Raw genomic sequence first — 26,680 nt, 5'->3', positions numbered from 1 at the left:
GATCTAGGGACACTCTATTCTTTTCTTCATTTTTACTCTTTTTTGTACATTCCTAGTTTGGATAAGAGTAAGAGAGACCCAGATAGATCGTAATAATCTTTCAGGTGTAATAGGTCATGGTGTTACTATTTCCTGCAGGGCAGCTCCTAAGAACTCCAAGGAGGAGGACAGCATTAATCATGTCTCTCCTTAACCCTTGGGTTATGGTACATACAGAAGACACATGCTGATCAAAATTGCATCACATGGAAAATAAAGACTTTTTGCCTTTGTTATGAAAGAAAACCTAGACAAGGGCATGGCCAGAAAATGGCCCATTAGAAAAGGGGATAACGGTAACTATGTGGGGTCAGTGGTAGGAAACTTTCAGGAAAGCTTGTTGGAAAACTCTGGAACCATAAATTTAATTATATACTGTTTTCTTTGTTTACCAGTAGAAATGCTTTACTTTACTTTTGTAGTATGAGCACCTCCTTAGGAAGCTTTTAATGAAATACCTGATAGTGCTTATATCCATACAGACTTTAAAGATCAAGGAGCCTGGGGTAAGAGTAGGTGGGTTTTTTTCAAAGTCTTGGGTTCCTCTCAGGACATCTATTAGACTTTTGGTAATAGGAAGTGACCATGTATTCCCCAGGTTCCTTGCCTATTTTCTTGTCTCCTTGATCACTCTCCAGTTAGGCCTGACTGGATGGTACCAAACTTTTCATCTGCTGATTTGGATTTCAAGGGAAGTCAGTAAAAAGAGTGACTACTGATTCAAATATACAGCAACATACAACTCTTGTTAAGGTTTTGTTTGTGATCCGAGAATTCCCTAGATGGGATGATGATTTCCTTAGCAATCATAATAGCACCATGGTTGAATAAAGGTTGTTTCTAAATTGTTTTGCCCAAAGTAATTCGATATACGAAACAGTCACACAGCCTAATGGTTTTGAGAATACGTTTGGGAGTCAGATGGACTTGGGTTCAAATCCTCACTCTGCCACTTGAAAGCATTGTGAGCCTAGGCAGATCACTTGACTTCTCCAAGTCCTAGTTTCTTCATGTATAAAATGACATGGTGATGTTACCTCATAGAATTATTGTGATAATTACAGGAGATTCTAAATACAAAGCATTTATCACAGCTCTTAGGGATGAAGGATGAAGCACTTAGCATCTATCCTTCATTATTGATATTAGATGGGGTGGGTCTAGCTATTCTTCATTATCACCTTTCATTGTCAGTATTAGATGGAGGACTGGACCCCTCACCAGACCTGATCAGTACAGCTTCCCAGAGCCTCTGACGAGTCATCAAAACTTATCAATTTTATCATCCCCAAGCCAATAATAATTCTTTTCATTGTAGTCTTATACCTTTGGTCTTATATGTGTCGCGTTGCTGTGGATTTTCAAGTTGTTTTTCTATTTTTTCTCTTCCTTATAATTCATTTTCTATGTGGCTACCAGATAAATCTTTTATACAAAGTACCTGAGTGGTTCCCCAGTGCTTTTGAGATCACGTAAAAATCTCTCAGCCGATCATGTAGGAGGTCTTCCAGGGTCCTATCCAGTCTCCTTCTCTGCCCTCACCCCCAATATAGGCAGTTCAGCCATACCAATCATGTTCTATTCCGTGGATGTGCCGAGATTTCTCACCTTTGTCACTTCTTGCTCATGCTATATTTCTCTTAGCTCCCTCTTTCTCCTGGCTAATGCCAATCATTTATCAAGTTTCACCTTAGCACTCTGTCCTTTGGAAGGCATTTTCTGATTGACCTTCCCCTCTACCCTTAGGTTGAATTAGAAGCTTATTTCTGCTTTCCTGGTAACTTGAAATACTTTTTAAAAAACCTTTCCCGTGTAAATTGCTAACTTTTGTCTCCCCTGCTAACAGAGGACTTCTTTGCTATATCTTTTACTTCTTTGCATATCCACAGAGCATGACACTGAATAAATAGATAATGAGCATATGAATAACTGAATAAATGTATTATGTGTCTGTTCCATTTAATAGAGGAAGTTCTTTGAGGGGAGACCCAGTGTCTCTTTCTTCCTTGTATCCCTGACATTCCCTAGCATGAACCTTTGTATATAGTAGTTGCTCAATATGAAATGTGCAGTAAATGAATTACAATATACGTGTCTGTCTTCCCCAGGATATGCTAAGTTCTTCAGTGAAGAGATTGTGTTGTAAGAATTAGATAGCTCCTAGCACAATGAATTACACATAATTCATTCTGTGTTTAATTCGTCTGTTGAATTTTTGCTTTGATTTGAACTCCAGTTGTGGTGGGCTCTAAGAGTCAGGCAGCTTCTCTGTATTAAATAAACATCTTCTTGATAAAACTATGGAATCAAAAAACCCATAGCTAAGTTTATCTGGTGGTTTAAATTTCAGAGACTGAGTTATAACTCTGAAAACTACGAGTGGATTACTAGTATTGAAAGGCATGGAGGATTTTCCATTCTTCTTTAGTTCTTCCTCTCTAAAGATGATGTCCACATACGGCAAACCTCACCCTAGGCAGGGTTTGCCCTGGGAGTTATTGCATGTCAAACCCTCACAAGCTGGGGAATGATCAGAGAGAGAGATCACATATTAATTTCCTTTGCTGCTGTAACAAATCACCACAAACTTGATGACTTAGAAGAGCAGAAATTGATTCTCTCACCATTCTGGAGGTCTGAAGTCTGAAGTCAGTTTTCATTGGGCTGAAATCAAGGAGTAGTCAGGGCTATGTCCCTCTGGAGGCTCAAAGGAAGAATCTGTTCCCTCCTCCCTACCTCTTTCTGGTAGCTGCCAACATTCCTTGACTTGTGGCTGCACCTTTCAGTCTCTGCCTCCACCTTTACATGGCTGCCTTCTCTATGTGTATGTCTAATATCTCTTTGCCTCCTCCTTACAAGGATACAGGGGATTGTATTTAGGGCCCACCTGGATAATACAGGATACTGTCACCTCAAGACCCTGTTCCAATAAGGTAACATTTACAGATTCCAGGGATTAGGACCTGATAGCTTTGGGGAACATTATTCAGCCTTCTAGAGACAGGTATCTTTCCTCTCTGCAAATTTAAAGTGTTCAGTCTTCTAGGAACTTGATTTGCTCATAAACGTACCTTGTGAGTATAAACAGCTTCCAAATGATGGCCCATTTAAGAGAAACTGAGCTGGAAGGGACGAATTTGGGCCAGTCTAATGCCACTGGAGGAGTGGGTTTAGTAACATTCCCAGGTCTCATTATGGAAATAAGCAATACTTACTGAGTTGCTGATTAAGTAGCTAGAAGAGCTGGTTGGAGTTCTGAGCTAGTCAGCAGTGGTAGCTGGTTACTAATGTCTGGCTCTGTGGCTGGATCGTGGTCCAGTTCTGGGGGAACAGGTGTGCTCATCTGTCCCTGCACTCACTCTGCTGTGTCCAGCTGTAGCTCTTGCTATCTGTTTCATCTGGGGGCTCACGAGGGATCTAGGTGGTCCCTGGGAGGGGAATTGAGGCAGTATCAAGAGAGAGAGGAGGAGTTCTGGAGTGGGCAGGGTCAGAGCAGGGGCTTACCAGTCCTGAGTGAGGGAAGAGCTTTGCTAGGAGAGCTTGGGATGTGATACTTCCTGGCTCCTCTACACCTACTTTGCATCTCTCTCCCACCACCTGCAGAGGGTATGGACCCCAGGAGAGATTTTCTGCAAGGGTTTGCTGGTTGCTCCTTGAACATGCTTCACTCAGTGCACCTCCTTGACTGTGACCTGCTAGCCTGAGCCACAGTCAGGAGAGACTAACTCTTCCTATGATTCTTTTATAATCCAGATATCTGGGGATGTTAGATTAAAGGAGGGGTCTTAAAGAAACCTTGGTTTTTTTTCTGTTGTATAGAGGCAGGACAGCTAATAGTTACTGAGTGCACAAGCTCTCAAGCCAGACTTAACTTGCATTTCATTCGGGCTCCACTACATAATAGCTGTGTGACCTAAGGCACATATTAAAATCTCTGATCCCCAGTTTCCTTTTCCGTAAAATGAGGATGATAATAACCTGCACTTAAAATGCGCCAGGAGCTATTCTATGCACTTTAAATTTACTTATCTTCTAATCCTCACAATAACTCTATAAGGTAAGCACACTATTCCCACTTCAAAGATGTGGAAACTGAGGCACAGAGAGGTTAAGTAACCTGTCCGTGTTACACAGTAAAAGTAGCAAAGGAAGGATTTGAACCCAGGTAGTTTGACTTCAGCAAAAATGTTCTTAGCTGTAGTTTATGCTGCCTCTCATGTCTCAGTTTGTTATAAGGATAAAATAGGGTGGCCATCCACTGCAGGTGGCCTTGGAAACTTCTGGGTTACATCTGTTATCCAGATTGTTGTGGATTGTTAGTAGTATCCTCTTTTACTCACAATTAGTGTCATGTCCTGGTTTGCCTATTTGTCTCATAAGAATTAAATAATTAAGTGTAAAATCCTAAGAATAATACCTGGCCCACAGGAAGCCCTCCATTAAGGTTAGGTATTACTACTTGTCCTATTACCTTCACCACCCCCGCTGCCACAACCCACAGCCATCCCAAGTCTGGGAGGCTTAGAGCTCAGGGTTAACTCAGGTTCTGAAAATGCATCTCATGGGAGCCACATCCCCCCTTCTCACTCATGCTCATCAGAGGCAGTGCTCATTGGTCACAGCACAACCCTCTTTCCTACGTTATGTCTTAGGCAGCCACCCTTAACTGATCAAATTTGACAGGTAAAATTAAAATTATTTGCCATCCCTAGTTTCATTGAATATAAGAATGCAAGACCTCAGTGTAATGGGAATCAGAATTTAAGCTGAGCTTGTGGTTTTCTCCATTTATATTAGCACTTACTTGATTCCTAAAAGTGATCATGAATTTTGGACCTCTTTAGGCACCTATATCCCGTTCCTCCAATATTCCCCTCTGCTTATTTCTCTGCTATTTCCATCTCCAAAAGAATTTTAATTCATAGTAGATTCCTATTCTCTATCTATAATTTAGTATCTTATGATAAAAGACCATTGAAATACTATAGAAATGGACACAATATAAATAGCAAGAAGGAGTGAGTCATAAGAGGAATTATAGTTGACACTCAAGATCTAAGATTCAGAAAAGTTATCTTTAAATGTGATTTGTGTAACTGGTAGTGAAATTTATTCCAGGTTGGTTTTGCATGGCATAAGGGACATCTAGTGGTTATCTAGGTCTCTGCACATTTACTAAAGGTAAACCCATAGGTGTACGTATTGGAGCTAAGTATCATCACCTTGAAAGAGAGCCCCAAGAAAAGAGAGGGCCTGCTTTTGTTGCATGACTCTATATTTTGAAGTTAAAAAAGGATAAAGAAAGCTGTGTAGAAAAATCAATTTCAGTCCTAGCATTTCTACCTTTATCATCGCTAGTTTGGACCCAGCTTTTACGTGCTGTCTTTTGCACCAGCCTGGAAGTGATTCTGTTATCAGTTACCTGCCAAGCAGGCATACTCTTCCTCTCATTTTCCTCTCCTCTTCTGCTGATTGCAGAGGGGCTCTCTGGACCACTCTGGAAAGCCGTCTGATTAGAGCCTTCACTAGGCAAAGAGCAGAGCTGCTTAGCAGGCCATGCAAGAAATCGTTTGTAATTGCTTCTGACAGGCAGATCTTCTTTGAAATTTTCTTGGCCCTCAGGAAGTCATACAGCTCTGGTCCATGTGTACTTTGTATATGTGAGTGGGCCTCACATGGTAAGAGGATGGACTGTAAAGCTCCTGTCTGAACTCGCCTTTTTAGCTCCAGGGAATTCTCCTAGAACTAGCCCATTAATCAACGGCCTCTTGGTATAGCCTGTCGCTATCATGGTTCTGAACTCACTGTTTCTGTCTTCTGGGCTGCTTAGAATACTTGCCTCCCTCATATGCTACTATTGTTTCCAGCCAACTATGTTAGACTTCTTGAAGTTTCTGTTTCATTCTATCTTTTTATAGTATTACCCCTTGTGCTTCTGTCAGTGGGCCTTTTATTCAGTCTCTTTCTTCAAAAGCCATCTGGCATTCCTATTGTAATTGAGCTTCTTTCAGAGTAGTTGGTGGCAGCCAGAAATTGCTAGTAATGGCCAAAGGCTTCACTGTTGGACATTCCGTCTTGATTTTTGGCCCTGGATATAGAGATAAAGGCTCCGAGGTACTATTTCAAAATCTCCATGTGTTTTCTATGGCAGTCCAAGTTACACTGTTATAAAGAGGTGAACGCTAGTCCCTTAGCATACTGCAGGGTGGGAGGCAGTGCTGTTGCTGAGCTTTGTCAGCTAGTCTCTTAGCTGTCTTGCTAGAATTCATGATTCGGTTTCTCGCTTCTTCTGTTAGTGTTCTGCTAAGGCACATAAACTAATGACACCTGCCACTCTGGGGTGCAGCACTTTCCACACTGATAGCCTTAACATATAAGCACATTTTCTAAGCATGCATGCTAGGGAAAATTCAACTAAATATTCAATGGTTTCATTAAATTCTTTTTAACTGTTTTGTGATACTTTAGCTTTCTACCTTCTCATCTCATGACTTACTGTCAAGTATGAACACAGAGGCTTCTTTCTGCATTATAGTCCTCACTGCCTTCAAGGTATCAAGAAGTAACCTTCATGACCTTCCTTGCCCTTCTTTTTCGCCATTCTTTCACATCCTCCTACAAACATGTACTGACTTTGTGTTGGACACCAGGATAAGGATGGGGAGACACAGGGAAGAAAGGCACCATTTCTTCCACTTGAGAAGCTTGCAGTGTCTTGGGGGAGACAGACAATTCTAGCACAACATGATACATCCTATGACAGAACGTGAAGCCATGAGAATAGGGGAAGAACTCAGCTATGGGTGGGAGTGGAATGAACAAGAATATTTGAGAAGGCTCCCCAAAGTTGCTGATACCTGAACTATGCCTCACATGGTGAGGAGTAGTTACTCTGATAGAGAATCCAGGCAAGGATTACCCAAGGGATGGTTTATTGGAAGAACTGCAGAACATTGGCAAGGCTGGTGACAAGGTGGGGGAGACTAGATCAGGAAGAGTCTCTTATGTAATGCTTAGAAGTTTGCATTTGATTCTGAAGTAGAGAACCATTGAAGAGTTTAAGCAGGGAATGATATGTTATCCCCAGAGAAAACAGTGAGATAATTAGAGTCATTTCTAATCCTCAGAATAAAAATAACAGTAGATTCCTGTGATTCAGGGAGGCACCTTTTAAATTTTGTCACATTTCTAATTAAACTGCTAAAGCCTTCCTTTTTACTCTAATGGTTCCCTTTTCTCCCCATTTGCATAATGTCTATATTTTTAGAGCATTTCATAATCAGGTACCACCTACTCATCTTAGTTCCTCCGCTTGGTGACATGTAAATTCACTCTCGTCAGGTTGGCGCCCTCATCAAATATTCTAAGACAGAAGGGAATGTGGTGTTCACTGGTTAGGTGTTTGGTACATAAGTAAATGTAAGAAGTTAGAGTATGTATTTATTGAGCCTCTACTATGTGCCAGGCGCTTTGCTAAACATTGGGATGCATTAGTTGCCACATAGGAAACACACAACCTCTGTGTTTATGAAGCTTACAGTCTAGAGGACCGTAACAGTGTTACCCCTGGGAAAGCAGTGGGAAGGGAAATACAATCAAAGTCAAGTTTCTGATTATAGGCCCTTGCACATTTAATAATTTGAGTGACAAATCTATCTTCAATTCTGATATAAAATATATCCTCCCTTTCTGCATTCTCCAACATTTTCTAAGCATGTTGGTGGCAAAGATTATATCTCATGTTCCTTTCTATTTTCTGTGGTCTAGAGCTGAAGGCATAGTGGTTATTTAACACATTTATGTAGATTTTTCCTTCCCGTGTTTCCCCGTAGCTAGTCAATTTATATTACATTCTTTTTTTATTTTATTATTTTTATTTTGGTATCATTAATCTATAATTACATGAGGAACATTATGTATACTAGGCTCCCCTCTTCACCAAGTCCCCCCCATGTACCCCTTCACAGTCACTGTCCATCAGCATAGTAAGATGCTGTAAAATCACTACTTGTCTTCTCTCTGTTGTAGAGCCTGCCCCAGAACCCCTCCCCCACATTATACATGCTAATTGTAATGCCCCCTTTCTTTGTTCTGCCCTTATCCCTCCCTTCCCACCCATTCTCCCCAGTCCCTTTCCCTTTGGTAACTGTTAGTCCATTCGTGGGTTCTGTGAGTCTGCTGCTGTTTTGTTCCTTCAGTTTTTCTTTGCTCTTATACTCCACATATGAGTGAAATCATTTGGTACTTGTATTTCTCCGCCTGGCTTATTTCATTGAGCATAATACCCTCTAGCTCCATCCATGTTGTTGCAAATGGTAGGATTTGTTTTCTTCTTATGGCTGAATAATATTCCATTGTGTATATGTACCACATCTTCTTTATCCATTCATCCACTGATGGACATTTAGGTTGCTTCCGTTTCTTGGCTATTGTAAATAGTGCTGTGATAAACATAGGGGTACATCTGTCTTTTTCAAATTGGGCTGCTGCATTCTTAGGGTAAATTCCTAGAAGTGGAATTCCTGGGTCAAATGGTATTTCTATTTTAAGCATTTTGAGGAACCTCCATACTGCTTTCCACAATGGTTGAACTAATTTACATTCCCACCAGCAGTGTAGGAGGGTTCCCCTTTCTCCACAACCTCGCCAACATTTGTTGTTGTTTGTCTTTTGGATGCTGGCGATCCTTACTGGTGTGAGGTGATATCTCATTGTGGTTTTAATTTGCATTTCTCTGATGATAAGTGATGTGGAGCATCTTTTCATGTGTCTGTTGGCCATCTGAATTTCTTCTGTAGAGAACTGTTTATTCAGCTCCTCTGCCTATTTTTAATTGGATTATTTGCTTTTTGTTTGTTGAGGTGTGTGAGCTCTTTGTATATTTTGGATGTCAACCCTTTATCAGATCTGTCATTTATGAATATATTCTCCCATACTATAGGATGCCTTTTTGTTGTATTGATGATGTCCTTTGCTGTACAGAAGCTTTTCAGCTTGATATAGTCCCACTTGTTCATTTTTGCTTTTGTTTCCCTTGCCTGGGGAGATATGTTCATGAAGAAATTGCTCATGTTTATGTCCAAGAGATTTTTGCCTGTTTTTTTCCTAAGAGTTTATGGTTTCATGACTTACATTCAGGTCTTTGATCCATTTCAAATTTACTTTTGTGTATGGGGTTAGACAGTGATCCAGTTTCATTCTCCTACATGTAGCTGTCCAGTTTTGCCAGCACCATCTGTTGAAGAGACTGTCATTTCCCCATTGTATGCCCATGGTTCCTTTATCGTATATTAATTGACCATATATGTTTGGGTTAATGTTTGGAGTCTCTATTCTGTTCCACTGGTCTGTGGCTCTGTTCTTGTACCAAATTGTCTTGATTACTGTGGCTTTGTAGTAGAGCTTGAAGTTGGGGAGTGTGATTCCCCCCACTTTATTCTTCCTTCTCAGGATTGCTTTGGCTATTCGGGGTCTTTGGTGTTTCCATATGAAGTTTTGAACTATTTGTTCCAGTTCATTGAAGAATGCTATTGGTAATTTGATAGGGATTGCATCAAATCTGTATATTGCTTTGGGCAGGATGGCCATTTTGATGATATTAATTCTTCCTAGCCAGGAGCATGGGATGAGTTTCCATTTGTTAGTGTCCTCTTTAATTTCTCTTAAGAGTGTCTTGTAGTTTTCAGGGTATAGGTCTTTCACTTCCTTGGGTAGGTTTATTCCTAGGTATTTTATTCTTTTTGATGCAATTGTGAATGGAACTGTTTTCCTGGTTTCTCTTTCTATTAGTTCATTGTTAGTGTATAGGAAAGCCACAGATTTCTGTGTGTTAATTTTGTTTCCTGCAACTTTGCTGAATTCTGATATTACTTCTAGTAGTTGTGGAGTGGAGTCTTTAGGGTTTTTTATGTACAATATCATGTCATCTGCAAATAGTGACAGTCTGACTTCCTCTTCACCAATCTGGATTCCTTGTATTTTTGTTTTGTCTAATTGCTGTGACTAGGACCTCCAGTACTATGTTGAATAACAGTGGGGAGACTGGGCATCCCTGTCTTGTTCCCAATTTCAGAGGAAAAGCTTTCAGCCTCTCACTGTTCAGTATGATGTTAGCTGTGGGTTTATCATATATGGCCTTTATTATGTTGAGGTACTTGCCCTCTATGCCCATTTTGTTGAGAGTTTTTATTATGAATGGATGTTGAATTTTGCCGAATGCTTTTTCAGCATCTATGGAGATGATCATGTGGTTTTTGTCCTTTTTGTTGATGTGGTGGATGATGTTGATGGATTTTCAAATGTTGTACCATCCTTGCATCCCTGGGATGAATCCCACTTGGTCATGGTGTATGATCCTTTTGATGTATTTTTGAATTCGGTTTGCTAATATTTTGTTGAGTGTTTTTGCATCTACATTCATCAGGGATATTGATCTGTAGTTTTCTTTTCTGGTGGGGTCTTTGCCTGGTTTTGGTATTAGGGTGATGTTGGCTTCATAGAATGAGTTTGGTAGTATTCCCTCCTCTTCTATTTTTTGGAATACTTTAAGGAGAATGGGTATTATGTCTTCTCTGTATGTCTGATAAAATTCCGAGGTAAATCCATCTGGCCCGGGGGTTTTGTTCTTGGATAGTCTTGGAAGGTTGTATTTTTCTAGGAAGTTGTCCATTTCTTCTAGGTTTTCCAGCTTGTTAGCATATAGGTTTTCATAGTATTCTCTAATAATTCTTTGTATTTCTGTGAGGTCTGTCGTGATTTTTCCTTTCTCATTTCTGATTCTGTTGACATGTGTTGACTCACTTTTTCTCTTAATAAGTCTGGCTAGAGGCTTATCTATTTTGTTTATTTTCTCAAAGAACCAGCTCTTGGTTTCATTGATTTTTTCTATTGTTTTATTCTTCTCAATTTTATTTATTTCTTCTCTCGTCTTTGTTATGTCCCTCCTTCTGCTGACCTTAGGCCTCATTTGTTCTTCTTTTTTCCAATTTCAATAATTATGACATTAGATTATTCATTTGGGATTGTTCTTCCTTCTTTAAATATGCCTGGATTGCTATATACTTTCCTCTTAAGACTGCTTTTGCTGCGTCCCACAGAAGTTGGGGCTTTGTGTTGTTGTCATTTGTTTCCATACATTGCTGGATCTCCATTTTAATTTGATCATTGATCCATTGATTATTTAGGAGCATGTTGTTAAGCCTCCATGTGTTTGTGAGCCTATTTGTTTTCTTTGTACAATTTATTTCTAGTTTTATGCCTTTGTGGTCTGAAAAGTTGGTTGGTAGGATTTCAATCTTTTGGAATTTACTGAGGATCTTTTTGGGGCCCAATATGTGGTCTATTCTGGAGAATGTTCCATGTGTGCTTGAGAAGAATGTGTATCCTGTTGCTTTTGGATATAGAGTTCTATAGATGTCTATTAGGTCCATCTGTTCTAGTGTGTTTTTCAGTGTCTCTGTGTCCTTACTTATTTTCTGTCTGGTGGATCTGTCCTTTGGAGTGAGTGGTGTGTTGAAGTCTCCCAAAATGAATGTATTGCATTCTATTTCCTCTGTTAATTCTGTTAGTATTTGTTTCACATAGGTTGGTGCTCCTGCATTGGGTGCATATATGTTTATAATGGTTATATCCTCTTGTTGGACTAAGCCCTTTATCATTATGTAGTGTCCTTCTTTATCTCTTGTTACTTTCTTTGTTTTGAAGTCTATTTTGTCTGATATTAGTACTGCAACCCCTGCTTTCTTCTCTCTGTTGTTTGCCTGAAATATGTTTTTCCATCCCTTGACTTTTAGTCTGTGCATGTCTTTGGGTTTGAGGTGAGTTTCTTGTGAGCAGCATATAGATGGGTCTTGCTTTTTTATCCATTCTATTACTCTTTGTCTTTTGATTGGTGCATTCAGTCCATTTACATTTAGGGTGACTATTGAAAGATATGTACTTATTGCCATTGCAGGCTTTAAATTCGTGGTTGCCAAAGGTTCAAGGTTAGCCTCTTTAGTATCTTACTGCCTAACTTAGCTCACTTATTGAGCTGTTATATACACTGTCTGGAGATTCTTTTCTTCTCTCCCTTCTTATTCCTCCTCCTCCATTCTTCATATGTTGGGTGTTTTGTTCTGTGCTCTTTTTAGGAGTGCTCCCATTTAGAGCAGTCCCTGTAAGATGTTCTGTAGAGGTGGTTTGTGGGAGGCAAATTCCCTCAACTTTTGCTTGTCTGGGAATTGTTTAATCCCTCCTTCATATTTAAATGATAATCGTGCTGGATACAGTATCCTTGGTTCAAGGCCCTTCTGTTTCATTGCATTAAATATATCATGCCATTCTCTTCTGGCCTGTAAAGTTTCTGTTGAGAAGTCTGATGATAGCCTGATGGGTTTTCCTTTGAAGGTGACCTTTTTTCTCTCTCTGGCTTCCTTTAATACTCTGTCCTTCTCCTTGATCTTTGCCATTTTAATTATTATGTGTCTTGGTGTTATCCTCTTTGGGTCCCTTGTGTTTGGAGTTCTGTGTGCTTCCATGGTCTGAGCAACTATTTCCTCCCCCAGTTTGGGGAAGTTCTCAGCAATTATTTCTTCAAAGACACTTTCTATCCATTTTTCTCTCTTCTTCTTCTTCTGGTACCCCTATAATGTGGATATTGTTCCTTTTGGATTGGTCCCACAGTTCTCTTAATATTGTTTCATTTCTGGGTTTCCTTTTATCTCTCTCTGCATCAGCTTCTATGCGTTCCTGTTCTCTGGTTTCTATTCCATTAATGGCCTCTTTCATCCCATTCATTCTGCTTTTAAGTCCTTCCAGAGATTGTCTTATTTCTGTAGTCTCCCTCTGTACTTGCTCCTTTACTCTTGAATATTTCTCTGCAGATCCATCAGCATGCTTATGATTTTTATTTTGAATTCTTTTTCAGGGAGACTGGTTAGGTCTGTCTCTGCAGATCCTCTCTCAGGGGTTGTCTGGACTATTTTGGACTGGACTAAATTTTTCTGCCATTTCATGGTTATAGCGGTGGCTGTAGGCAGGTTGCAGATGTGTCAGCTGGGAGAAGAAAGTCCTTCCCTGCTTGCTGGATGCCTTGCCCTTCTCCACTGCCTGTGTCAGTTACCTGCACTCCTGGAGCAGCCACCAGGTTAATCCCCTACCCTGCTGTGGGCAGGGTCTCCATTAGAGCAGCGCGGAGCCCTGCGGGGAGTGGCAGGCATGCCAGGTGCGCTCCTCTGAAATAGTGGCACCCCTGCTGGACAGCTGTGTGCTGGCAGCAGCCTTTGGGTCTGGCCTGGGTGGCTGTGCATCAGGCTGGGATTCCGGTCGGCAGCTGGGAGCATGCCTGCTCCCTCTGGCACTGCTGCAGGTGCGCGCGGGCCTCTCCCATGCCCCTTTGGAGCCGCCGCTGGCATGCGCAGGCCGCTCCTGGGCTGCTCAGTCGCCGCCACAGCGGGCTCGCACTGGCCGCTCCCAGTCCCCTCTGGTGCTGCTGCCCCTGGCGCGCTCTGCCGCTCTCCCACTACTGGGCTGGTGTGTCGGGGTTCATGCCAGTTGGGGGAATGACTGGCAGACTGCTTATTGCCATGAGGGGCTTCAGAGCTGTGCTGACACTCAGGGGGTTAGGGTGCCTAAAGTTTTCCGGGATTCCCAGCTGCTGGGACGACTTCATCTAGCTGTGGGGTCCCTGTCTCTTTAAGACTTGCAAAAAGCACTCACTTTTCCTTTGTCTCAGGGGCACTGGTTGTGGGGACCTGCCTGTAGATTTTGCTTCTCCATTTCTCTAATATCCAGCACCCCGTGCACCTTGTGTCTGTGCTCCGGGTGCTGATTTCTAGAGCTGGTTGTTTAGCAGTCCTGGGCTTTCACTCCCTCCCCGTGTGACTCCTTTCTTCTCACTGGGTTCTGGGTTGGTGGGGGCGTTTGGGTCCCACTGGGCCGCGGCTTGTATCTTACCCCCTTTGTGTGATGTTGAGTTCTCACTGATGTAGATGTAGCCTGGCTGTTGTGCTGTATCCACTGGTGTCTCTTTTAAGAATAGTTGTATTTATTGTATTTTCATAAATATATATGTTTTTGGGAGGAGATTTCCACTGAACTACGCACACTGCCATCTTGGCTCCACCCCTCACAAGTTAGCCATTACATTGGTTTTTGTGTTAGAGAATAGGTTCCCCTCAAGTTCCATCTCTCAGGGACTAGTGGTAGTTCCTAGAGTACTGGCTTGTGAAGAACTCTGAGACCCCATATGAGTTTAAGGGGAAAGAGAGTAGAATAGAATGGCATCAATCAACAGTACTGTCTGCCAGGAAAGAAGAGTAGAGACGTGTGTTTGCTGAAGTGGCTCTAAGTGATGGGAGAACTTGCTATCCAGACGTAGCTGGAAGGATCATCTGGCAATGTTTTCTAGATCATCTAGAAACTGTTTTTCCACTATCCATTGACAAGGCTTGTCTTAGAGAACTATGGCTATACATGCAAGTTCATGTCTTATTTTTTCCCTGGGTCTGTCTGTGCCAAGTTCTTCATTAATTTAGTATAAGCATAGACTCTGTTAGGATGATAAAGCTCAAATCTGCAAATATTATCTCTTGTGATAGACTTGGCCTTTACTGTATCCTAAATGCCCTGCAAACCTGATTGGCTGAAAATTCCTTTTTATGGGTTACACGACCATACCAGAGCCTGTTCCTGGTCAGCCTTTTCAACTGAACAGAATTCCTAAGAAATTTCTCCTTCTTGAGGGTGAAACTGAGACCTTCACTGTGATGAGCCAAGATTTGGAAAGCTTTCTCAACTTATTAGTGTCGCCATTTGTAACTGAGCCTAAACCTATCTGATCATCTCTCTTTCACAAACAGTCCATCACACAAATAAATGTTTGCCTCAGTCTTGAGCGCAGGTGGTAATGACTTGTATTATTAACAAGGCTCTTGGACTGGCACCTGTGTTTGATTCATGAGGGCAGAGTAACTGGCAAGTCCACAGCGTTCTCTCTCTCCCTCTCTAGCTGGACTACCTGTATGCGCAGATGGTGGATGCTTTCTTCAAAATGAGGAAGGGACTGAGGACTTTGCTGGTTGGAAATCAATTTGCCTGGATTTTTCCTGTTTCTCCAGCTTGCCTTAAGTCCCTTAAATCTTCTCTAGGCTACTCTCTTACCCATGGGACTGTAGGTCACAGGTTATAAACTGGTGATCCTTGGAGAGATCCCACTTGCAGGTATATATTTTTTTGATCCACTGAGTGTTGGACCAGACAGCATTTAAAAAATGTAATTAACTGACAACATTCTACTCCTGGCTTTAACTTTATCTGGAGTCTTTTTTACCTTTATTTTGGATCCTAGAACTTAGACATTTTTTGGCTCCTAATTTGCAAGTCTGAAACACAGTTCCCATTTTCTATTTCTGGTGCTTAGTTTTTATTTTTGGTGGATGCTGACCACTGTTAACAGACTATAAAGCATGAAAATGGAGGCATCCATGGTATGTAGCACTTGGGACTTTGGGCTCCAGGTTGGATGTCAGCTGCAGCTCTGCAGGCGGAGTTAGTTTACTGACCCCTGTTAGCAAGACCATAGATGCAGATGTGGCCCTGGCCATGCCAGATCCTAGGTTCTTCTGACTCTGGAAGCTAAAAGGACCATCTGCTGCCCCATTTGCACTTGGACTTCACTGTTGGAGTTTGGTCAGTGGTAAATTCTGACAGGAAATGATGTTAATGAGAATGAGTCCTAAATCTGTACATGTGCATGGTTGTGTATGTGTATGTGTGTTTGTGTGTGTGAGGGAGAGAGAGAGAGAGAGAGGGAGAGAGGAAGAAAGAAACAAGGAATGGCCCCTGTTTCACATTTACATATCTTATAAATGCATATTAGACAATTTTATTAATACTTAAAAATTTTCTTTTTTACTTCAGTTTGTTAAATCCAGAGTCTATCACGAGTTCCAGCCCTGTTTCTTGAGCCAATAATCAGCTTAGAATTTATACTTAGAATCTTTCCTTCGTATGGACTTCATGCCAGGCTCTCCCCTCTTTTGATTCAGATCTAGCTTTCCACAGAAAATGACAAAACTAATAGTGATAACTGTTATTTACTGAGTACTTATGAAGGACCAGGAAGTGTGTCAAGTAGTTCTATATATAGTAATATTATCTCATTTATTTCTTATAAGCCTATGACGTGAGACTTGTTATATAGATTCTGCAGTTGAAGAGTCTGAGGCTGAGACCAGTTAACTATTTTGTCCAGGGTCACGTAGCTGGCACAGGAGAAACAAGATTCAACCCCTGGTTGTGAGCCTGAGGTCTGTGTTCTTAACCACTGCCTTGTACTGCCACTTGAGTCCAACATTTAATTTAATGAAGACATGAGCATTTTTAAGCATCTGTGCGGCTAGGTACTATTTCAGATTTTAAAAGGTGTAATGTGTATATTTTTGGCTGATAAAATGTTTGAGGTCTATTAAAAAAACAAGACTGGTGCTTCTTCAAAGATAACAAAGTTGAGTGTTTTGAGTGACAAATGAGTGGAGCACACAACTAATAAGAGGGCAAATCACAGCAGACAGGAGTCCTCAGTTGTCCAAAAGACAGGAGGGAGGAGAGGTAGAGAACTCCAGGGCAACTCCAGAGGCATGATTCTTTCACAATGCTTCTTATTTATGTTTTTAACCCTGAGAATGAATGTTATACAATAATAAGATTAGCCCAGAAGTTCATCTAGAAGCCCAGTCATACTGGAAGCTGTAGAGAAAAAGCTCACTTCATTATTATCTATTGCCAAAGGATTAAATTTGGATGGGGGTAAATATATTTTTGTCTTTTGCTTGCTATATGTAAACTGTTTCACACAGATATTATAAATTTGAAAGGGTTTATTGGGATCTGTAGTCGACACTGTTCCACATCAAGACATCTGACACTGTTTTATTTTGCGCAGCTGAGACACTTCGGAGACTGTCCCCCAGTGTCCTGAACTTCAAACATCCTCCACCAACTCAGATCAGAGCAATGGTGCTCAGTCATTATTAAGTTATGGACCTATTAATAATGGTCTTGTAAACTGACCTGGTGGGTTTTTTCTTTTAATTGTCCTGTATGTAAACCCACAGAGGATTAAAGATGTTTTAAAAACAAAGGAAAGAATGGCCAGGTGGCAAACCTCCTATTCCTTGAGAGGAGAAATAGTACCCACAGGCCATCTGGGCCCTGCAGGGCACATGCCCACACTGCCCGTTCCTTCTGATGCCCTTACTGGAGTCAGGAGTCAGTGGAAGGGGTGTGGCACTTACAACAGAGCGCATGGAAACATCCTCCCGGGAAGCTGAGGGCAGAGGAGCTCGGTAGACAAGAGGAAGAAAAGAAGTACTTCTGTAAGCTAGGACTGTCTACCCGTTAGGTTCATTTTCATGGATCTGCCACGTCACTCAAGTGCCACGGAAGAGTTTAATGTAAAAGGGGCTTCATGTGGATAAGAACAGTCTTCTTTTCCAGTGACGGCAAGTGGTTCCAGCAACATGGCGGACATCGTCATCACTGGCAGTTAGCATAAGGATTCTAAGTTTATCAAATGGCAGGGATTGGTCAGTAGGCATCAAAATAGCCATGGAGGGCCTGAAATAGGTTTGGGTGTAGATCCTGGTGAAGGAGCACCATTCAAGGAGGTTGGAGAGGAGAGGAAAGCATGACAGCCTGGAAGCCCGACCAGAGTGCATACAGAGGCCCCGAGGTGGCTCTGCAGTTGGGAGGAATAGGACTCCGTTGGAGGGAGCCTTGCAGGTGTGGAGGGCTTCATGCCTCAGGAGAGAGCCGGGCATGGTTTTTTGTGCTTGACTAAGGGGTCTCCGCTTTCTGAGTGGTCATGCCTACAGGCGGGCTAGAAACCACTGCCTTGCCCCAGCGTAGCACTGGGTTCAGGTCCTGGTGATGCCCTAAGAGGCTCTGTGATCTTGGCAAGTACTTATCCCCTGTGAGCCTCATTTCTATAAAATGGAGCTAAAGCCACCTATTTTACTTGCTCATCGTGAATGATATACAATAATTTTAAAAAAACGTTGGCACACAGTAGGTGCTCAGTAGATGGTGATTATTTTTATGATACTGTTTGTCCTCTCATAGCTTGTGTTACTCCTGATATTTCTCCTGTGTGCCTCTGTATCAAGATTATGGAGGCATTCAAGTACAGTTTTTCTGAGAGAGTCTGTCTTAACTCTGAGACTCTGTTCTCAACTGCTTTACTGTCTGGCCTATGGGGCATGAGCTGCAAGTCCCAATAGCAGTTGTTAGAAACCCACGGGCGGGGTAGTAAGACCAACCTGTCACTCTTTGTGATGCTGTGTCTGCCTCCCAGGCCATGTGCCATCTTCTCCCAGGGGGAGCCATTTCCATTTTGTCTTTAATTGATCCTCACTGGGGCACCTTGTCAGTCAAGACTGCTTTCTGTCACTTGATGCCACATTTCTTCCTAGTTCAATCATCACTTGGGGACTTTCATTTAGTGAAAGGTCTGATTTTACAGAGAACACTATGAGATACTAATTTGCTTCATAAGGGGGTCCAGGGGCATTTCTTGGGTCCATGCACTACCCAGGGTGCTGGTGCATTTCCGTGTGGCCGTGACCATGGTGCTGCACCAAGCAGATGGGGGAGACACGAACGCCAGCCATGAGCTCAGTTGAGTGTCACTGGGCTGCAGGGCCCCTGTCTTCCCATCCCTTGCTTCTTGGTAAGAGATCCTCAGCTGAAGCTTAGCTCAGTCCCTTGTCAGTTTCCAACAGAGCCTCAACACTGCTGGTCACTAAGGGACACTACTTTTTCTTTCTAGGTTTGTGTCCCAGTTTAAAATTTTCTGTGTCCTACCATGTATAACATCCCACTCAATCTTGACAACATCCATCAGGGAAAAGGGGAACAGCTCCTAGAATAGGTTTTGAGGCTCCCACCTTTGGAAATGAGTAAAATGAGGCTCACAAGGGTTACCCAGCAGTCAGTGAGAAAGGAGAGGACATTCCATATAAACAGACAAGTAACTTCAGGGCTGTGGAGTAGAGAGCTGACCTTCAGCGAGCTTCTGAGAGAAGTCAGGCTGTGTTTGGCCAGACTGGCCCTGATTCTCCAGTTTGTCTCTGCAAAAATCTGTTTCCGAGTTGTTCACCTTCTGAGCCAGTTTGGCCGATGGTTCCTCTAGGAGTAGTTCTCACAGAGGAGTCACCCTTTGCTGGGTACTGCTTCCCTTTTAGGGGCCTTTTTGTTTTTTTTTCCTTCTGTCTCTTTAGGGGATGTCTGAGTTCTCTTTCCATTTAGTATTCAACAGAATACTAAGCCTCAGTCTGTCCCTTTGGGATAAGCTATTGTTGTACATTAAAAATTAACCTTACAAGGAGCTCTAGTCATAGGCATTTTTAACTCAATGCAGAGAAAGCTAAAGTTTGGTTATGACAGAGAGCTCTAACATGCTGGGGCAAAATCGTCGGGGTTAGAAAGGAGAAGGTGCCAGTCATTAAACATTTATTTTGTCTTTTCTGTCTTTTCTAGTTCACTCACTTGCGTGATTGCCTAAGGATCTTGCAGTATTTTCCCTTGTCACATGGTCAGTTCAGTAGAGCTAAGATGAGAAATTCAGCTTTTGAATTAGGACGCTGAGCATGCATGGTTTTCCATGTAATGCTAGAGATGAGCTTCAGGGGTGCTGTTAGTGGGGCCTCATTCTCAGTGTTCATGGTGGTGAAGCACATGGACCCTGGCACCCAGTTTCCTGGGTTCAGGTCCTGCTCTGTTACTCACCAGCTGTTGTGATTGTGAAGTTTCCTTAACTACTCTCTGCATCTGTTTCTGCACCTGTAAGATGGGGGAAGGATGGTAGGTATCTCAAATGGGTGTTGTCAATATCTAATGGGGTGGCGGGCTCTAGATCCTTAGCACGGTTCCTTGTAGTAGGTGCTCAGGAAATTTTAGTATCATTGTTATTTTCAGTGTTACTGACTTTGGTTAGGGCCATGGTCAAGGTCATATAGTAGGTGAGGCATTTTCAATTTGCTGTCATTAGTTAGTATTAGAAGGAAACATCTCTGCTTGATTCTGTCCTGGTGATGGGAGAGAATGCAAACACTTCTATGGCTGATGTTAGGGATTAAATGATATGTTACTGAAATGACCCATCCAACTAACTTTTTATTACTGAGATGGATTGTAAAACTCATTTCAGCACTTATGTCTTTTGTTATTTTACTTAAAATGGAGATGCAGTAACAGTCTTCTGTGGGCTGTGGAAAGCATGAAATGAGATTAATACCAACTACAGCAACCATCCCCAAAGTAGCTGGGATTCTTATGCCCTTACTATGTGCCATTTCTTTATACTTTACATGTATTAACTGATTTCATCCTTATAAAACAGCTAACTGCTCAGTTCCCATTTTCAGAGGAGAAAACAGACCCAGATAAGTTAAATAACTTTGCCAAAGTCACACAGCTTATAAGGAGTATATGTGGGATTTGAACCTAAGTCTGCATCTTGGTTTAGAATTTGAGTAAGATAGTGTAAAAGGCATAGTGAAGTGGTTGGCATGATCAATACTCTAACGTTAGCTCCTTCCCTTCCTTTTTTTTCCTGCTTACTGTGTGGCTGTGACACTGCTTAGAGATCAGAAGACCGAGACCCATCCCAGGGCACTGCATACAAATTCATTTCTAATCACAGCAAAACATTTTAATTTGGGGATTCTAATTTGGGGACTACAATCAATCCCTGCTTTTATGTGGATTACACCAGGTTTAGAGAGTTGTAATAGATTTTTTGTGTGTGTTTTAAGGTGTTTCATTCTCCTACTCTGTGTATATAAAGGGCACATGCAATGTACAAAAAGCAGAGATCTCCTTTCCATCAAGTTTTCACACTCAGTCACTTTTCTTAAATAATACATCCACATGATTAAGAAAGATAAAAAATAAAAGTGAGTTTCTCTCCCACTCCTGAATATTAATCTGACAAATCTGCTCCCCAGAGACAAGTTTATAGTTGTTTGTATTTGCTCCCAAAGATGTTTTATGCATTTACAAACATTTATACATATAACACTGCCCCGCCAACACATACACACACATGCATACACATGCACACACACACACCACACTTAAAACAATGATAGTGTAATGCATGTTCTGTTCTGTTCCTTGCTAATTTCATTTAACAATATTACTTGGAGGGCATCTGTGTCAAAACCAGGAGCACTGCCTGGTTTTTAAGGACTGCATAAATTCCATCATAAGCATGTGCTGGTCTGTTATTGTTGGTCAGTTAGGTTGTTTTTGGTTTTTTTACTAAGTGCACTTCAGTAAATATCTTTGTATATAAACATTTGCATCTGTGCAACTCCATCTATCTATGTCTACTTGCAAGCTTATATCGTATAACTTCCTGACAACACAAAAAAAATTGGCCAGGTGACACACAAAAGGAATATAATGGAAATGTAGGGACTTATCTTCGGACTTATGTGCCTCCCAGAGGTCTCTTCAGATGCTTTTCAAATATTGTATCTCATCTTTCTCATACTGTTTCAGGCTATTGTGTCCTGAAGCCTCTGCTTGAGCCTTTTTTCCTGGTGTCCGGTGAGTGATGGGCAGCTACTGTTTGTTAGATTGGTTCATCTGGCACTTGTTTGGTTTTTGACAGGTTGTTTATAAGAATAATGACATCCGTCTGGAACTGTCTCGCCTGGCCCGGATTGGGGACACCAAGATGAAAATCTACGGCGAGGTTGTGTTCAAGTGTGAGAATGTGGCCACGCTGGACCCCATCAACTTTGAGAGCCCAGAGGCTCACATCAGCCTGCCCAAGTGGAACACCAAACGCATGGGCTCCATCTCCTTCGACTTCCGTACCACGGAGCCCAGCGGCCTGATCCTCTTCACTCACGGCAAGCCCCAGGAGAGGAAGGACGCTCGGAGCCAGAAGAACACCAAGGTGGACTTCTTTGCTGTGGAACTCCTTGATGGCAACCTGTACCTGCTGCTTGACATGGGCTCAGGCACCATCAAAGTGAAAGCCACACAGAAGAAGGCCAATGATGGGGAATGGTACCACGTGGACATTCAGCGAGACGGCAGATCAGGTAGGAAGAGGCAGGCAGGGTTGTGACTGGGAAGAGACAAGAGCTGCTGCTGTATTTCCCAGCTGTATGTTTTTCATTAATTTTAAGTTTTGCACTTGCATGCTTGTTGATTCTTTAGCTGTTTTCTTTAGCGGGTGTTGTAAGATTATGTTTCTGAACCAGACATCTGTCTCCTCCATGGCTCACATTCTCTGCCTCCTCTCCCCTGTCACTCACTGCACAGTCATCTCAGTGACGCTCCAACACCCTGGAGCTAAGGATGGTTTTATAAGTAGCAATTCCACTGCTACCAAAGCAGCTGCCATGTTACTGGTGTGATGTGTTTTTCCCCCCTTTTTCTTCTCCTCCATCTTCTCATCACTATGGAAACCAGTTGTGGCATCACAGATGCTGCATTAGGTGATTACTCTGAAAGATAAGCTTCACTGTACAAGAGTTTATGCAATGATACGCCCTCCAATAATTGGCAAGAGTCATGTTGCAGGGAAAAATTATGACAAGAAAGAAAAAGGCAAATCGATTTTACCTGAAATCATGTTCAATTTAAAGCCTTCCTTTGGATTGAAAGCCTATATTTCACTCTTTGCTCAGACCTCCCTAATTCTCCCTCTTCATAACCTTTTACATTTGGTTTAAATGGCTTTGTTTGTTTCTGCAGCCACAGATCAAACAAGCTAGCCCCAGTCAGTACATAGTCACTCTGAAATAGTAACAAAGAGAGAGGGAGAAAAAAAAGAGGCACAAATAGAAAGCCTGGAGCTTTTGAATGCCTGAATGGTCTGCCTAGCTTTCTATGGACCATGTGGCATTGAAGGTCACATTTTGTGCCATCAGAAAGGGCGTTTCACCTGGAGTGGTGATGAGAACATTTGAATTTCACATTTATTTCCTGTTTTCCATTTACATAGTATTATACTCAAGAAGGGTCTTTGCTATACTTGCTGTATTTTTAAGGATTTACTTTCTTGGAAAACACAGTCTTCCATTTGGATATTTTCCTTTGAGGTGAATTTGGCCAATAATATAAAGCAATAGGTTTCCCAAAAGGCTGCAGCCAGTAATGGCTGAGCTTGGAGGGGGTGGCTTTGCTGCAGAATTCCAGAGCTAGAGGGGTGATGGAGCTGAGCTCTGTTGTCCTTACGAGGAGCTGGATGGGCTCTGTGCAGCGGGCAGATGGGTGGCAGATTGCAGCCCTAGATGGTTTATCGCCCAGCAGGATGCTTTATTGATTGTTTGAAATCTGATCAGAACCAAGAGGTATCAGGTCATATGTGCTTGTTGAGCAAGAACAAACAATTTGTGCTTCTTTTTGATAGAAAAATACACAAAAATTAATTTATCTGGAGGCCAAATCTTTCTCCACATTTTTGTCCATAAAATGTCAGCAGGGGTAGAGCCAGGAAGCTGTCCTAGAGTTATAAGTAAATTACTCCTATTAATTTTGAGGACCATGCCTTTTGTGTCTCTGGAATTCAGTCATGGTTGATGGATTTCATGATTGACTAGGCTAGACACAGACACAATTTCAATGTTACCTATCTGTGTCATAGGCAGGCTAGAATATATAAAATTGCCATATGTCTACATTTGTTTATTCCCAAGACTAATTGCTTTCTCAAGTAAGACAGTTATTTTGTTTTGTTAGAACCATCAGTGGACTCATCTTTGACAAATGTGTTTGGATTTCAGAAGCTTTGAATTTCATATCTGGGAGCTATAGCATTGGCCAGTACTTTGAAGTGTACTGATAAATTTCATCAAAGCCTATGAAATTTTATGGAGTAAACGAATAATCATCCCATGAGAGCAAGCGTAATGTAAAATTTTAATATGCTCTATTAAATATAATTTCTTCATGAGGGTATTTTCTGATATGTCATTTTTAGTTATAAACCTATACTAAGATGAATAGTTATAAAAATGTCTGATTCTAATCATCCTTCCCTAATCATTTGAAGAATAACATGGTGATCCTGAGAGGTGATCTAGAAAAACTTTTATGACCACTCCCCAGTTGGAGCCTGATGCTTAAAACCTGATAAGTACATTCAAAACAGTTGTGGTCACAGGCTCAGAGGACATTTCCTCAGGATGTGTTTAAGGCTCCAGGATTTACATTGGTCCTGGTACTGTCCTTATTTGGCACCAGAAGCCCCTCCCCACTAGTTGGTGATCAGAGTAACTCTGTGGGTCTAAGGGAAAAGGAAGCAAGCTGTGCAGGAGAGAAGAAAGAGACATAAACGTTAACGTCTTCACTTGTGAAACAGTGGAAATGTTAGCTCCTGCCTTACAAGATTGTTTTGAGGATCAAATACAGAAAAAGTACAAAAAGCACTTAAATGGTGGCCAGGACATTATTGTTGTTTTGTAGGTTTTAAAAGATTGATGAATGAAAAGGCAAAGCAGATTCCTCCAGGAGAAGATTTCTGGGAGAAGGTGGGGAAGGGGGCTGCTGGCCTAAGCTCCCCACGCCACCGCAGAGGCCCTCCTGTCCTCCCACTGCTCTCCCCTCTGAGGGGTTGTGATTCAGGGCACACTCGCAGCCTTGAGCTCGGTGGCTCTCCTCAGCCCTCCAGGCCTTCCCTGTCATTGCCAGGCGAATGGAGACTCAGGTGGAAGTGCAGGCTAGCGGATGGATGGCATGATCCGGTTGTCTTGATACCCACAGAGCACTTTAAGAATACTAAGTCATTTTTAAAATTTCTGGCATGATGTTTAGATATCACTTGGATCGTGTAGTTTCCTTGATTTTACAGTTCAGGAAACTGAGCTGTAAAGTGATTCAGAGACCAGTTTAGGGTCAGAAAGCCATTTAGGACTGGAATGCCAGGGTTCTGTATTCTGTAATCTCATTTGATGGGGTCCCTAAGCCTACTCCTAGTTCCTCTCTGATCGCATCTTCTACTTACTTCCTCTTTCCTCTCCCTACTCTAGCCACATTCCTTCCTGCCCCAGGGCCTTTGTAAGTGCCTGCCTCTGCTAAGCATGTTCTCTCCCTGGACTTTGCATGCTTGAATCCTTCTCAGCACTCTAATTTCAGTTTATCTGCCACCTGCTTAGCGAGACCCTCACTGACTATACACTTTAAAGTAGAATCCATGGGCTGCTACCGTGGCTCCCATTTTACTGTCTCCCAGTACCTACCATTACCTAGTTTCTCTTGTTTATTGGGTGGTTTGTTTATTGTCTGTCCCTCTGCTCATGTCTTTGGCTTCATGAGAGCAGGAATATCCCTCAGTTCATCTCTGTACTTAGAACTATACTGCAGACACAGTAGGAGTTCAGTACATATTTGACAAATGAATAAATTAAAAAATACCTGTTCCAGTTAAAATCTATCAAAGGCAGTGCCAAAGTGTTCCCTGCCAGGGCTGGTAGCTCCTGCCAGCATAGAGGGTATTGCTGCGTGGAGGGCTCTGCCCTTCTGGGAATGGCGCGCTGGTGATGAAGACTCAGGCAGGCACTTGCAGAGCCTTACTCCATCCCAGGCAGAGAGTAAGAAGCATTTTACGTGTGTGAACTCATTCGGTTATTACACCAGCTTGTGAGGTGGAGACAGTTATTTTCCCATTTTACGGATGAGGAAATTAAGGCCCAGGAAGGTGAAGTCCCTCCTCAAGGGTACAGGGCTAGTACGTGGTAGAGCTGGGATTTAAGCGCAGGCAGGCGCTGTGCTGCTCTCCACCAGCATGGTTCCCAACCTCTGAGCCAGGACTTCAGAGAAAACATACCACCCTAGGTGCTAGGTCACCGGGGTTGTCCTCAGCCCTGCTATGGGTCAGGTCGTCTTCACCGGCAAAGACTAGAACCAAATGGCCTACGTTGTCCTTGCTGCTCTCGTGCGGCATTTCCTTCCCCTGCTCGCACTGTTCTCCCCTGGCCAGGCCACACGAGGCTCAGAGCTCGCCTGCTGGGCTCCTTCCATTTGGTTCAGCGAGTGGCAGGCTCACCTGCGATACCAAGATGGCTATTAGCTCACCCTGTTTCCGTCTTCCCATCCTAGGTACCATATCAGTGAACAGCAGGCGCACGCCATTCACCGCCAGTGGGGAGAGCGAGATCCTGGACCTGGAGGGGGACATGTACCTGGGTGGGCTGCCGGAGAACCGGGCTGGCCTCATCCTCCCCACCGAGCTCTGGACTGCCATGCTCAACTATGGCTACGTGGGCTGCATCCGCGACCTGTTCATCGATGGGCGCAGCAAGAACATCCGGCAGCTGGCGGAGATGCAGAACGCGGCGGGCGTCAAGTCCTCCTGTTCACGGATGAGTGCTAAGCAGTGTGACAGCTACCCCTGCAAGAACAACGCTGTGTGCAAGGACGGCTGGAACCGCTTCATCTGCGACTGCACAGGCACCGGCTACTGGGGGAGAACCTGTGAAAGGGGTGAGTGACCCTCCGGGGTGGCTTGCTAGGCCTGATGGGGTGACGTACCGTGCTTGTGTCCCTGGATAGACCCCTGCTTGCTTGCTTCTGACGAGAGTGTCCCTGGGTTCACTGGTTTCCAGATTAGACCCTTTCTAGTTCCACAGGCTTGGCTGTG

The 26,680-nt window shown here is 42.6% G+C and overlaps 1 protein-coding gene across 12 annotated transcripts in view; it reads left to right on the top strand.

Annotated features, from left to right (window-relative positions):
- NRXN3 (neurexin 3) overlaps positions 1 to 26,680 on the top strand; it is a 1,462,828-nt gene that overhangs the window by 409,613 nt on the left and 1,026,535 nt on the right. For all 12 annotated transcript variants that reach the window (XR_008992434.1, XM_057488265.1, XM_057488259.1 and 9 more), the window contains exons 6-7: positions 21,698 to 22,136; positions 26,140 to 26,523. Coding sequence is in view for 11 of the 12 variants with exons in the window: in XM_057488265.1 (XP_057344248.1) it covers positions 21,698 to 22,136; positions 26,140 to 26,523 (823 nt within the window). In the remaining variant the exon portion in view is untranslated. The remainder of the gene's footprint in view (positions 1 to 21,697; positions 22,137 to 26,139; positions 26,524 to 26,680) is intronic.

The sequence above is a fragment of the Manis pentadactyla genome, chromosome 11, assembly GCF_030020395.1.
Source record: "Manis pentadactyla isolate mManPen7 chromosome 11, mManPen7.hap1, whole genome shotgun sequence".
Classification (NCBI taxonomy): domain Eukaryota; kingdom Metazoa; phylum Chordata; class Mammalia; order Pholidota; family Manidae; genus Manis; species Manis pentadactyla.
The sequence above is the reverse complement of the archived record's forward strand: the minus strand, read 5'-3'. Positions and strand labels throughout refer to the sequence as shown.